Source organism: Macaca nemestrina, chromosome 11 (genome assembly GCF_043159975.1).
Source record: "Macaca nemestrina isolate mMacNem1 chromosome 11, mMacNem.hap1, whole genome shotgun sequence".
Lineage (NCBI taxonomy): Eukaryota > Metazoa > Chordata > Mammalia > Primates > Cercopithecidae > Macaca > Macaca nemestrina.
In genome coordinates, this window is record NC_092135.1 from 128,371,815 (window position 1) to 128,386,759 (window position 14,945).

At 39.5% G+C, this 14,945-nt stretch overlaps 1 protein-coding gene across 2 annotated transcripts in view; it reads left to right on the plus strand.

Annotated features, from left to right (window-relative positions):
* Positions 1-14,945, plus strand: part of LOC105473954 (SP140 nuclear body protein) — a 99,927-nt gene that overhangs the window by 43,190 nt on the left and 41,792 nt on the right. For both annotated transcript variants that reach the window (XM_011728206.3, XM_011728208.2), the window contains exons 17-19: positions 8,254-8,340; positions 8,559-8,675; positions 9,307-9,360. In XM_011728206.3, the coding sequence (XP_011726508.2) occupies positions 8,254-8,340; positions 8,559-8,675; positions 9,307-9,360 (258 nt within the window). The remainder of the gene's footprint in view (positions 1-8,253; positions 8,341-8,558; positions 8,676-9,306; positions 9,361-14,945) is intronic.

Here is a 14,945-nt window from a genome sequence, read left to right on the forward strand (position 1 = left end):
TCCTTGTCTTGTTTCAGTTCTCAGAGGGAATGCTTCAACATTTCCGCATTTAGTATTATGTTGGCTGTGGGTTTGTCATAGGTGGCTTTTATTACATTAAGGTATGTCCCTTGTATGCTGATTTTGTGGAGAGTTTTAATCATAAGGAGATGCTGGATTTTGTTGAATGCTTTTTCTGCATCTATTGAAATGATCATGTGATTTTTGTTTTTAATTCTGTTTATGTGGTGTATCACATTTATTGACTTGCATATGTTAAACCATCCCTGCATCCCCAGTATGAAACCTACTTGATCATGGTGGATTATCTTTTTGATATGTTGTTGGATTCAATTGGCAAGTATTTTGTTAAGGATTTTAGCATCTATGTTCATCAAGGATATCAGCCTGTAGTTTTCTTTTTTGGTTATGTCCTTTACTGGTGTTGGTATTAGGGTGATGCTGGCTGCACAGAATGAATTAGGGAGGGTTCCTTCTTTCTCTATCTTGTGGAATAGTGTCAAAAGGATTGGTACCAATTCTTTGACTGTCTGGTGGAATTCTACTGTGAATCCGTCTGATCCTGGACTTTTTTTTTGTTGGTAATTTTTAAATTACCATTTCAGTCTTGCTGCTTGGTATTGATCTGTTCAGGGTATCTAATTCTTCCTGATTTATACTAGGAGGATTGTGTTTTTCCAGGAATTTATCCATCTCTTCTGTGTTTTCTAGTTTATGTGCATAAAGGTATTCGTAGTAGCCTTGAATGACCTTTTGTATTTCACTGGTGTCAGTTGTAATATTTCCTGTTTCATTTTTTAGTGACGTTGTTTGGGTTTTCTCTCCTTTTGGTTAATTTTGCCAATGGTCTATAAATTTTATTTACCTTTTCAAAGAACCAGCTTTTGTTTCATTTATCTTTTGTATTTTTTTGTTTCAATTTCATTTAGTTCTGCTCTGATCTTGGTTATTTCCTTTCTTCTGTTGGGTATGGGTTTGATTTGTTCTTATTTCTCTAGTTCCTTCCGGTGTGACCTTAGAGTATCAGTTTGTGCTCTTTCGTTCTTTTTGATGTAGGTGTTTAGGGCTATAAACTTTACTCTTAGCACCACCTTTGCTGTATCCCAGAGGTTTTGATTGTCATTCAGTTTGAAGAATTTTTTAATTTCCATCTTGATTTCATTTTTGACCCAATGCTCATTCAGGAGCAGGTTATTTAATTTTCATGTATTTCCATGGTTTTGGAGGTTCCTTTTGGAGTTGATTTCCAGTTTTATTCCACTGTGATCTGAGAGAGTGCTTGATATAATTCCGATTTTGTTAAATTTATTGAGGCTCATTTTATGGCCTATCATATGGTCTATCTTAGAGAAAGTTCCATGTGCTCTTGAATAGAATGTATATTCTGTGACTGTTGGATGAAATATTCTGTCTATATCTGTTAAATCCATTTGTTCCAAGATATAGTTTAAATCCATTGTTTCGTTGTTGACTTCCTGTCTTGATGACCTGTCTAGTGCTGTCAGTGGAGCATTGAAGTTCTCCACTATTATTGTGTTGCTGTCTATCTCATTTCTTAGGTCTATTAGTAATTGTTTTATAAATTTGGGAGCTCCAGTGTTAGGTGCATATATGTTTAGAACTGTGATATTTTCCTGTTGGATAAGGCTTTTTACCATTATACAGTGTCCCTCCATGTCTCTGTTAACTGCTGTTGCCTTAAAGTTTGTTTTGTCTGATGTAAGAATAGCTACCCCTGCTTGCTTTTTGTGTCCTTTTGCATGAAATGCCTTTTTCCACCCCTTTACTTTAAGTTTATGTGAGTCTTTATGTGCTAGGTGAGTCTCCTAAAGTCAGCAGATGGTTGGTGAGTTCTTATCGGTTCTGTGGTTCTGTATCTTTTAAGTGGAGCATTGAGGCCATTTACATTCAATGTTAGTATTAAAATGTGAGGTACAATTACATTCATTGTGCTTTTTGTTGCCTGTGTACTTTTTTTTTTTTAACTTTTAAATTTGTATTTTATTTTTGTTTTATAGGTCCTGTGTGATTTATGCTTTAAAGAGGTTCTGTTTTGATGTGTTTCTAGGATTTGTTTCAATATTTAGTGGTTCTTGTAGTGGTGGCGTGGTAATGGCAAATTCTCTCAGTATTTGTTTGTCTGAAAAAGACTGTATCTTTCCTTCATACATGATGCTTAGTTTTGCTGGATACAAAAGACTTGTCTGATAATTGTTTATCAGACAAGCTAGAAGGGATTAGGGCCCCAGTCCCTTCTAGCTTGTAGGGTTTCTGCTGAGAAATCTGCTGTTAATATGATAGATTCTCCTTTAGAGGTTACCTGGTGCTTCGGTCTCACAGCTCTTAAGATTCTTTCCTTCGTCTTAAATTTGGTTAACCTGAAGACAATATGCCTCGGCAAAGATCTTTTTGTAATGAATTTCCCTGGTGTTCTATGTGCTTCTTGTATTTGGATGTCTAGGTCTCTAGCAAGGCCAGGGAAGTTTTCTTCAATTATTCCCCCAAATATGTTTTCCAAGCTTTTAGAATTCTCTTCTTCCTCAGGAGCACCGATTATTCTTAGGTATAGTCATTTAACATAATCCCAGACTTCTTGGAGGCTTTGTTCATATCTTCTTATTCTTTTTACTTTGTCTTTGTTGGATTGGGGTAATTCAAAGATCTTGTCTTTGAACTCTGAATTTCTTTCTTCTACTTGTTCAATTCTATTGCTGAGGTTTTCCAGAGTATTTCACATTTCCAAAAGTGTGTCCAAAGTTTCCTGAATTTTTTATGGATTTTCTTTAAGCTATCTATTTCCTGGAATATTTCTCCCTTCACTTCTTGTATCATATTTTGGATTTCCTTGCACTGGGCTTTGCCTTTCTCTGGTCCCTCCCTGATTAGCTTAATAACTAACCTCCTGAATTCTTTTCCGGGTAAATCAGGGATTTCTTCTTGGTTTGGATCCATTGCTGGCGAACTAGTGTGATTTTTTGGGGTGTGTTAAAGAGTCTTGTTTTGTCATCTTACCAGGGTTGGTTTTCTGGTTCCTTCTCATTTGAGTAGGCTCTGTCAGAGGAAGGGTCTAGGACTGAAGGTTGTTGTTCAGATTCTTTTGTCCCACGAGATGTTCCCTTGATGTAGTACTCTCCTCCTTTTTCTGTGGATGTGGCTTCCTGTGAGTCAAATTGCAATGATTGTCGTCTCTTTTCCAGGTCTAGTGACCCAGCGAGCCTACCAGGCTCCTGGTAGGGGTTGTCTGCACAGAGTCCTGTGATGTGAACCATCTATGGGTCTCTCAGCTGTGGATACCAGTGCCTGTTCTGCTGGAGGTGACAGGGGTGCAATGAACTCCATGGGGGTCCTTAGCTTTGGTGGTTTAATGCTCTATTTTTGTGCTCGTTGGCCTACTGCCAGGAGGTGGCGCTTTCCAGAGAACATCAGCTGTGGTTTTATGGGAAGGAATCGGTGGTGGGCAGGCCCTAGAATTCCTAAGATTGTGTGCCCTTTGTCTTCAGCTACCAGGGTGGATAAGGAAGAACCATCAGGTGGGGGAGGGGCTAGCCATGTCTGAGCTAAGACTCTCCTTGGGCAAGTCTTGCTGCAGCTGCTGAGGGGGGTGGGGGTGAGATTCCCGTGTCACTGGAGTTGTGTACCTAGGAGGATTATGGATGCCTCTGCTGAGTCATGCAGGTTGTCCAGGAAATGGGGGAAAGCTGGCAGTCACAGGCCTCACCCAGCTCCCAAGCAAACCAAAGGGCCAGACTCACTCCCACCATGCCCCACCCCAACAGCCCCCAGACCATTTCCAGGCTTGAAAACCTGCCCCAGGCTATCTGCCTCACAGCTGCAAAAGAAAAAGGCTTAGTTCTTCCCCACCTGTGGAGTCTGCATACCAGATTTGCACCCTCACAAGAGGTGCAGGAGGCTTCTCACTCCTGTTCAAATTGTTGCAAAGTTCAGCTAGAGATTTGCTTCTCCCTGTGTAGTTTTAATCCCTACTCCTCTCCTGTTGCATCCCTGTGGTGCCAGACAGGAATGGCCTGCTAGGGGACCCAGCCAGCTCCCAGGGCCTTTCAGCTGCTTCCTCTACCCCTGTATTTCACTCACCTCTTCAGATTGACTCAGCTCCAGGTAAAGTTGGAAACTTCTCCTGCAAACAGACCTTCAGCTTCTCCAGTGGGGGTGTGTGTTTGGGAGAGGAGGGTCTCCTTTTCCCGCTTCTGCAGTTGGGGCTCTCACCGTTTTAGGGAGGGTCTCCTGGGTCCTGCAGTTGCAGTCTGCTTCCTTCAGAGGGTCATGTTGCTCAGGCTGGTCACGAACCATGGCCTATTTTTTATGTACGTATAAAAGAAAAGGATTATGATAAATGAGAAAGGGAGACAGGAGACCTGTCTCCTGATAATGTGATAATAGAGGATTCGGTGTAGGTGATTGATGAAGGAGTATTTTACAATCATGAAGATCTGTTCCATTTGTGTGTTCCATGAGAATGGCCCCAAGATATTTAATGTGGTCAAATGTAGGGAGGCCTGGTATTTCAGAAAAGATTGACCGCCATTGTCTTCAAGACTCAGTTAATCCTGGAAATCCTCTTATCTTTCCTTTAGTCACTGGTCTTGGAAAACTTTGGAGACACTGTAACATTTCTTTATATAATATTATTTCCTCAGCCAATAGATTATGGCTGAGAAAATAGCCTAGTTTTTGTTTTGTTTCATTTTGTTTGTTTGACAGAATTGGAGTTTTTCCTTAGAAGTTTTGTGTCCATTTTTGCCCAACTCAATGAATAGAGTAAGAAATATCCAGATCTGGCCGGGCGCGGTGGCTCAAGCCTGTAATCCCAGCACTTTGGGAGGCCGAGACGGGCGGATCACAACGTCAGGAGATCGAGACCATCCTGGCTAACCCGGTGAAACCCCGTCTCTACTAAAAAATACAAAAAACTAGCCGGGCGAGGTGGCGGCGCCTGTAGTCCCAGCTACTGGGGAGGCTGAGGCAGGAGAATGGCGGGAACCCGGGAGGCGGAGCTTGCAGTGAGCTGAGATCCAGCCACAGCACTCCAGCCTGGGCGACAGAGCGAGACTCCGTCTCAAAAAAAAAAAAACAAACAGAAAAAAGAAATATCCAGATCTGTAGAGTATAATAGAGGTGACCTATGTCTCGGATCGGAGAAGATGCATGTCTGAGCTTTGTATCCCTTAGGTTGTATTTAAAACTTGGAAGAGGATTTTCATTGTGTTCGTTTTTCATTGCTGCATGACAAATGACCACAAATGTAGTGGCTTACTACAATACCTGCTTGTTATCTCACAGTCCTGCCAGCAGAAGTGTGGGTGGGCTCAACTCAGTTCCCTGCTTAGAGTCTCCCTAGGCTGAAATTAAGATGTCAGCCCAGCTGAAGTCTTATCTGAAGGCTCTGAGAAAAATCTTGCAATCAAGCTCACCCAGGTTGTTGACATAATCCAACTCCTCGTGGTTGTTGAACTGAGGTCACTGCTTTGTTACTGGTTGTCGGTCACGGACCACTCTCAGCTCCTGGAGCTCCACTCCATCTTCAAGCCAGCAATCTTGTGTGGAATCCTTCTCATTCTTTGAATCTCTGACTTCCGCTTCTGCTGCTGGCTAGAGAAAACTTCCTGCTCTTAAAAGGCTCATATGGTTAGACCAGATCCACTCTGTTAGTCTTTCTTAAGGCCAGCTCTGCCAATTATGGAAGTAATATCTCATGTTCACAGTCCTCAGGATTAGGGAAAGAAATATTTGGGGCCATCTTAGAATTCTGCCTATCATCAAGGAAATTCCTAGAAAATAACTGTCCAGATGAGCCATTGATTTTCCCAAGCAAATAATATTTATCAAATGAGACATTAAACAAAGCTGAACATAAATACATTAAAAATTTTGGCTTTAGGTGAGACTGAAGAGATCGTAGTAATCCGGTTAGGAGGTACAGGGAAGTGAGGTATACCTATTTTGTTTATTGCTTGCAGATCTCAAATCATGCATAGTGTAGGTATACTAATGTTCAGGTCAACTACACATAGATCATGTGTCAGGGAATTTTCCAGGACTTCTAAAATTAGTCCTTCTTCTGAACCTTTAATCTGGTAGTTCCATTTGCAGAATAGATCCCTGCCTATTACATTTATAGAGGTTTTGTTGAAAAGAGTGTTCCTCAGATAATGGTCTGAAAGTAACGGGTTACTGGTTGAGACGTGGCAACATTTGGTGACTTTTTTCTCTTCTTTTATAGATCTACTTGTCAAATGTGTTACTTACTTTGGACATGGCAAAACTTCCCCGTCGTAAGCCAGAGTCATTTTAGCGAAAATGTTGCTAGTTATTAAGAAAAGTACAAGAGTTAGAATCATGATGAAAGTATACAGAGGAAGTGAAACTTTTGTCAGGGGGAGATTATGGCTTTGGCAAAGACAATCCCATGACAAACAGCAAAGAGGCCGCTATGTTTCAGTACAAGTGTGAATGGTGTGTTCCACATGAATGAAGCAGTAACTGAAAAGGGAACATACGATTAATTACATGATTGTAGTTGACTCCAGATTGCATACTAAACAAAATGATTTTCTTTCACAAATTGACAAGACACTAGGTGCCCTCATGAAGGTTTTGATGAGGGACTCAAGATAAAGTGTGGCCAAACATCTTTGCACAGTTTGGCTACTGTCCAATGGACCCACATCCATTAGTTTTGGGGGCTGGCTTGAATTGAGGACTTAGCAGACCTTGGCCACCATCTGTTTGCTTTGGATCACTGTCTTCTAACATTCAGAAAGCACAGGAAAATCAGGAACAAACACACATGAAATAAGACTTTTTTTGGTAGAGTTTTGCTATGTTGCCCAGGATGGTCTGGAATTCCTGAGCTCAAGCAATCTGCCTGTAATATGACCTATTACAGGTGTCAGCCACCATGCCTAGCAGAGATAAGACTTTTTAAAAATAGACAGAAGAGGTCGGGTGCGGTGGCTCACATTTATAATCCCAGCACTTTGGGAGGCCGAGGTGAGTGGATCACCTGAGGTCAGGAGTTCGAGACCAGCCTGGCCAACATGGTGAAACCTCCTCTCTACTAAAAATACAAAAATTAACCAGGTGTGGTAGTGGGCACCTGTAATCCTAGCTACTTTGGGAGGCTGAGACAGGAGAATCACTTGAACCCGGGAGGTGGAGGTTGCAGTGAGCCGAGATTGTACCATTGCACTCCAGCCTGGGCAACAAGAGCAAAATTCTGTCTCAAAAAAAAAAAAAAAAAAAAAAAAAGACAAAAGAAAGGTAACAGTAGATGAAGTAGTGAATAAATAAGCACATTAACTGAGAAAATGTTTGCTAAGTGGTGTACTTCCAACCCAAAATATCTAATTCTATCTAATTGTATGCCCTGCCCATCTTTAAATAAGATAAATTCAGAACTAAGAGTTCAATGAAACAAGTCAGATGGTTCAAGATGTTTCTGAGAAAGATTCACTTGGCAGTAGGTCAGAAAAATGGCCTGAGATGGACACAGTGGCCTGAGATTCATGCTTGTGGATCCAAGGGCCCCACAGGACACTCCCCAGCAAGAATCTTCAAGATTATCTCGGCAGGAACTCCAATTTTTGAAGGGCTAGGCTAGTACAGCTTTAACTGAAACTTAAAGCTGATTTATTCCTTGCCAAGCAAGGCATCTGGTGGGAGGAGGCCCTGTGCTTATAAGGCACAGTCTTTATAGAAATGGAAACTGCATTTTTATATAGAGTTTTAGGAAGCATATTGTTTAGGGACCCCAGACCTTCAGAAACAGGAGTGTTTATGAGTAATTTAGCATTTGGCCATCAATGCAGGCTTTGTGGAGGGGGCTGTTGCTGATGGCTGGGCTTCAGATATGTAGAACTGCCACTGATGGGCTTGCTTTCAGAAATATGGTTAGTGATATAAGTAGTCAATGGCCAATTGGGATGAGTTTAAATAGTTGCTTTTTACTATTGTCAAAGAACAGTAGTATTTTCTGGAATGATGAGAGTTTTCTTGCTTTATTCTCAGTACTACAAGTACGAAAATAAAAGTAGAAAAAAGGAGGATGAAGTGCATAACATGGGGAGAGCATGGCTCTGTTAAGTGTCAAATGTGATTATTGGAGAAAGTATATTTTTTTCCAGAGAACAGTTCATCTTAGCTCGGAATATCAGTTTGTAGTATGACAGCACTAGAAACTCTTCTCTGGTCACTGTGTCAGGATCCTTGGACAGTAATTTTCTTGTTTCTCATTAGTGTCTGGTGAACTAGAAGATCACCCAATGAATGAAGAAGGAGAATCAGAAGAGCTCGCTTCTAGCCTGCTACATGATGATGTATCAGGTAATTATGACTTAAAAATAGTGAAAACGGAAACAGAGTTCTGATAAAGAGAAAAAGGAGGAGAAAAAAATAGACTTAAAGGAAGAATCAAATATAAGGAGGAGCAGTGAAAAGAGAAGATTTCAGAGGAAAAAGTAAAGAAGGGGAGCAACAAGGGTGCAGAAAAGAGAGTCACTGTGTCAAACTGAAAGTCTTCATGAATCACAATTTTGGCCCAGGAGCAGAGCAATCAGCATATGAAAATGAGAAGTGTTCCTGTGTCATGTGTTTCTCAGAAGAGGTGCCAGGCGGCCCAGAAGTAAAGATGGAAAGTGATCAAGCATGTGGCACAATGGGTAAGGCTGTCTGAGGGCTGTGGGATGGGGGTGGCTCAGTGGGCCCCACAGACCCCCAGTAGGGTGGAGGTAGGTGCTCCAGTCTGTCTAGAATCCTATTCTTTGCATTTGGTTCACTTGAGCCTTTGGGGAACTGCAGGGAGGCAAGAGATCGCTATAAAGTAATATTTAAGAGGATGGACTCTGCTGATTAGACATAGATGATGTCATAAAAGTATACTCTTTGAAATGCAGTTATCTTGTTGATTGCATTAGTATATTAAGTTACACCCAATATTCCATGAAGCCCAGGATACCCCAGTGAACTTCTGCTGGTAGATAATAGTGTCACTTTGCTACAACTTAGAAAGGCCACACTCAAAAGACAACTAATCCTGGTACTTAATTGTCAGGAGGAAAGACAGCAGGTCTACTCTTCTTAGCCCAACACGTATTTTTGATAGAAGACCCAGAGCCCATCCTAGACTCCTAGTTCTCAGTTCAGTGGGTTTTTGATTCCTCTGGAAGAAAGAGAAGAATAAGTATCTAAACATCTTTATAAACTCAAGCCTTCTGTAGTATAAATTGTCCTAAAATCTGTAACTTTTATTTATTAATTTCTATTTCCTCACTACAACTTGTTATTTTCTAGATACTGTGGATATTGGAAACAACTCTACTTTGGGAAAACCCAAGAGGAAAAAAAGTAAGACTAAATAAGAATTTACTTGCTTTTAGTGTTACAAATATGTTTTTAATGCCAGAGTTTTATGCGTATATTGCCCTGAGTAGTTCTTGGTAGAAATATGGATGCTAAAGACTATGCTAGTGAGGGCTGAGAAGGAAGTAAATAACATGAGAGAGAAAGTCTATATTGCATTAGAGAAGACCTGGATCATCATGAGCAGACTGTTAGTAAAAATATGGAGGTTAACTGTGTTATTGGTGAGGGCTCAGAAGGACATAAGAAAGATGTGGAAAAGGCCTCCTTATTATATAGTGGCCTGTCCTGTACTCATGTGAAAAGCAGAACTTTCTGGATCTATAGCTAAGGAGATTTCCAAATACAGTAATCATGGTATGTTGTGGTATCTTTTGCTAATTATAGTAAAATGCAAGAGGGAAGAGCTATATTGAAGGAAGAGCTGCTAAATGAAAAAAGAATGAAGTCTTGATGATTTAGAAAATTCTCAGCCTATCTAGGTCAAAAAACACGATAAAATAAGGAGATTCATTGTCAGGGATGTGTGCTTGGTAGAGACAAGCAAGACTTTTTGCAAGTTCCCTGGGAAGTAGTGAAAGGTCAGATTATTCGTTCACATAAAAAGTTATTTGAAGAGATGAGGCATGTGACTCTTGAGTCCCTCAGCCATCTCAGCAGAAATCAAAAATAGATGTGTGTTGCTACAAAAAGAATAAAATACCTAAGAATACAGCTAATTAGGGAGGTGAAAGATCTCTACAAGGAGAACTAAAACCCTGTTCAAAGAAATGAGAGATGACACAAACAAATGGAAAAACATTCCATGTTCATGGACAGGAAGAATCAATATCATTTTAAAATGGCCATACTGCCCAAAGCAATTTATAAATTCAATGCTATTACCATTAAGCTAACATTGACTTTCCTCACATAACTAGAAAATATGATTTTAGAATCCACATGGAGCCAAAAAAGAGCCTGAATAGTGAAGGCAATCCTAAGCAAAAAGAACAAAGCTGGAGACATCATGCTACCCAACTTCAAGCCATACTACAAGGCTACATTAGCTGATATGGTTTGGCTGTGTCCCCACCCAAATCTCATCTTGAATTGTATCTCCCACAATTCCCAAGTGTTGTGGGAGGGACCCAGTGGAAGGTAGTTGAATTAAGGGGGCCGGTTTTTCCTGTGCTATTCTCATAATAGTGAATATGTCTTCATGAGATCTGGTAGTTTTATAAGGGGGAGTTTCCCTGCATAAGCTCTGTCTCTTTGCCTGCCGTCATCCATGTAAGACGTGACTTGCTCCTTCTTGTCTTCCACCATGATTATGAGGCTTCTCCAGCCACATGGAACTGTAAGTCCATTAAACTCTTTTTCCTGTATAAATTACCCAGTCTTGGGTATGTCTTTATCAACAGTGTGAAAACGGACTAATACAGTAACCAAATCAACATGGTACTGGTACAAGAACAGACACATAGCCCAGTGGAACAGAAGAGAGAACACATAAATAAGTCCAAACACCTACAACTATCTGATCTTCAACAAACCTGACAAAAACAAGCGATGGCAAAAGGTTTCCGTATTCAGTAAATGGTACTGGGATAATCAGCTAGCTGTATACAGAAAATTGAAACTGGTCCTCTTCCTTACACCATATATAAAAATTATCTCAAGACAGATTAGAGAATTAAATGTAAAACCAAAAACTATAAAAACCCTGGAAGATGACCTAGGCAATACCATTCAGGACATAGGCATGGGCAAAGAGTTCATGACAAAGACTTCAAAAGCAATTGCAATAAAAGCAAAAATTGAAAAATGGGATCTATGGTAGGCCACCAGATTAACACTTTTGAGTGGCATTTTATGTTTAGTCCTTGTCTTGGCCTTATGTGCTCTTAACACAAAATGAAAGATTTTATAGCACTCTCAAAAAAAAAAAAAAAAAAAAAAAAAAAGGAAAAATGGGATCTAATTAAACTAAAGAGTTTCTACACAGCAAAAGAAGCTATCATCAGAGTGAATAGACAACTTACAGACTGGGAGAAAATTTTTGCAAACTATGCATCTGATGAAGATCTAACATCCAACATCTATAAGGTACTTAAACAAATTTACAAGAAAAACAACCCATTAAAAAGTGGGCAAAGGACATCAACAGATATTTCTCAAGAGAAGACATACATGCAACCAGCAATCATATGAAAAAAAGCTCAGCATCACTGATTGTTAGAGAAATGCAAATCAAAACTACAATGAGATACCATCTCACACCAGTCAGAATGATTATTATTAAAAGGTCTAAAAACAACAGATACTGACAAGGTTGTGGAGAAAAAGGAATGCTTAATACCCACTGTTGCTGGGGGTGTAAACTAGTTCAACTACTGTGGAAGACAGTGTGGCAATTCCTCAAAGACCTAAAGACAGAAATACTATTTGACCCAGCAATCCAATTACTGAGTATATATCCAAAGGAATATAAATCATTCTATTATAAAGACACATGCACATGTATGCTTATTGCAGCACTATTCACAATAGCAAAGACATGTAATCAACCTAAATGTCCAGCAATGATAGACTAGATAAAGAAAATGTGGTTCATATTCACCATGGAATACTGTGCAGCCATAAAAAAAAAGAATAAGATCATGTGCTTTGCAGGGACATGGATAGAGCTGGAGACCATTATCCTTAGCAAACTAATACAGGAACAGAAATCGAACACCACATGTTCTCACTTATAAGTGGTAATGAAATGATGAGAATACATGGACACATAGAGGGGAACAACACACACTGAGGCCTATCAGAAGGTGAAGGGTTGGAAGAGGGAGAGGATCAGGAAAAATAACTAATGGGTATTAGGCTTAATACCTGGGTGATGAAATAATCTGTATAACAAACGCCCATGACACATGTTTACCTATGTAACAAACCTGCACATATATCCTTGAACTTAAAGTATAAAAAAAAATAGATGTGTGAATTTCTAGGAAAGATCCGTGGGGAAGCTTCATGTCTGATGGAGGAAATCCCCATGATAAATGCAGGAGATCCGTAAGATTCTTGAGGATTTTGTACCAAGAGAAACAAAGATGTCCATGTCTTATCTCCTAGAACCTATAATCTGTTACTTTACATGGCAAAAGGGACTTTGAAGATGTGATTAAGTTAAGGAGCTTGAGGTAAGATCACATGGGCCCCTAAAGTCAGAGAACATATCCTCCTGTCAAGAGAGGGACGTGTGACTATGGAAGAATGGTCAGAGAGAATAGAGTTGGATGTGGAGATGGATGCAGGGGTCCATCAACTAAGGAATGTGGGCAACCTTCTGAAGTTGGAAAAGGCTCCTCTGTGGCCTCCAGAAAGGAGCAAAGCCCTGCAGACACCTTGATTGATTTTAGCCCTGTGAGGTGCATGTCAGATTTCCAACCCACAGAATTATAAGACCATGAATTTGTGATTTTTTTGGTCGCTAAGTTTATGGTAATTTATTACAGCAACAATACCTTTTGTAAGACCAAAAAACAAACAAACAAAAAAAAAATTCACCCTATATGGTTATATTCGATCTTCTAAACAATTTATATTTTTTCAAATTACTTACACTTTTATGCTGTTTTTTTTCCTGATTTTAAAATACGTATTCCCTATAAGCTTTGCTGTACATATTTCCATTTTTTTCTATGTTTTATTAGCACATTTAGAATTATGTAATATATCTAAATGAATACATTTAAACCATTACATTTCTCTTTAAATCAATATAACATGCAGTAGATATTATAAACATTTAATATCTTGCCAACTTAACTGTAAAAAAAGTTTTATTTCATTCCTATTTTAACTTGCATTGCTTTCATTTTTGGTGCAGCTGAGCATTCTTCATTTGCTGTTGGCCATTTTTACTTTTTCTTCTATGAGTGCTTGGAACTTATATTTTGCCAGTGTGTTGTCTTTTTTTCTCCATGCTTTAGGACAACAAGAATACTTATATGTGACATATACTGAATGTCACCTATGTGTGTTGTCATATTTGATGTTATTCTTTTAGGTTTCTTTGTGGTACAGGCACATCTCATTTGATTGCACTTCGCTTTATTGTACTTTGAGAATATTGTGAGTTTTACAAATTGAATGCTTGTGACAACCCTGTGTCAAAAAAAAGTCTATTGGTGCCCTTTTCCCAACAACATGTGCTCACTTTGTGTCTCTGTTACACTTTGGTAATTCTCGTAAGATTTCAAACTTTATTATTATTATTATTCCTGTTATGGTAGTATGAAAAGTGACAACAATGATCTTTGATGTTACTATTCTAACTGTCTATGGCACCACACACTGTGTTCGTATAAGATGGCAAACCTAATAAATGTTGTGTGTGTTTCAGCTGCTTCACTGACCAGCCGTTCCCCAGTCTCTCTCCCTCTCTTGGACTTTCCTCTTTCCTGAGACAAAAAAAAAAAAAAAATGGAAATTAAGTCAATTAATAATCCTACAATGGCCTCTAAAGGCTCAAGTTAAAGGAAGAGTCACATGTGTCTCACTTTAAATAAAAAGCTAGAAATGATGAGGCTTAGTTAGGAAGCCATGTCAAAAGCCAAGATAGGCTGAAAACTAGGCCTGTTGCAGCAAACAATTAGCCAAGTTATGAAGTGCTACTCCAGTGAACACATAAATGATAAGAAAGTGGAACAGACTTATTGCTGATATGGAGAAAGTATGAGTGATCTGGATAGAAGATCCAACCAGCTACAACATTCCCTTAAGCGAAACCTTAATCCAGAGTGAGGCCTAAACTCTCTTCTATTCTATAAAGGCTGAAAGATGTGGGAAGCTGCATAAGGAAAGTTTGTGACTAGCTGATGTTGGTTCCTGAGGTTGAAGGAAAGAAGCTGTCTCATAACATTAAAGGGCAAGGCGAAGCAACAGATGCTGATGTAGAAGCTGCAGAAGGTTGTCCAGAAGATCTAGCCAAGATCATAGATGAAGGTGGCTACACTAAACAACAGTTTTACAGTGTAGACTAAACAGCCTTTTATTGGAAGAAGATGCCATCTAGAACTGTCATAGCTACAGAGGAGAAGTCAATGCCTGGCTTCAAAGCTCCACGGAACAGTCTGAGTCTCTTGTTAGAGGCTAATGGAGCAGGTGACTTTCACTTGAAACCAATGCTCATTCACCATTCTGAAAATCCTAGGGCCCTTAAGAATTATTCTAAATCTACTCTGCCTGTGCTGTATAATTGGAATAAAGCCCAGATGACAGCACATCTGTTTACAGCATGGTTTACTGAATATTTTAAACCCACTGTTGAGACATACTCCTCAGAAAAAAAGATTCCTTTCAAAGTGTTACTGTTCATTGACAGTGCACCTAGTCATCCAGGAGCTCTGATGGAGATGTACAGGTGATTAATGTTATTTCCATGCCTGCTAACACAACATCCATTCTGCAGCCCATGGATCGAAGAGTAATTTCAACTAGCAAGTCTTAATATTTAAGAATTACATGTTGTAATGCTATAACTGTCTCTATACATAGCGATTCCTCTGATGAATCTGGGCAAAGTCAAT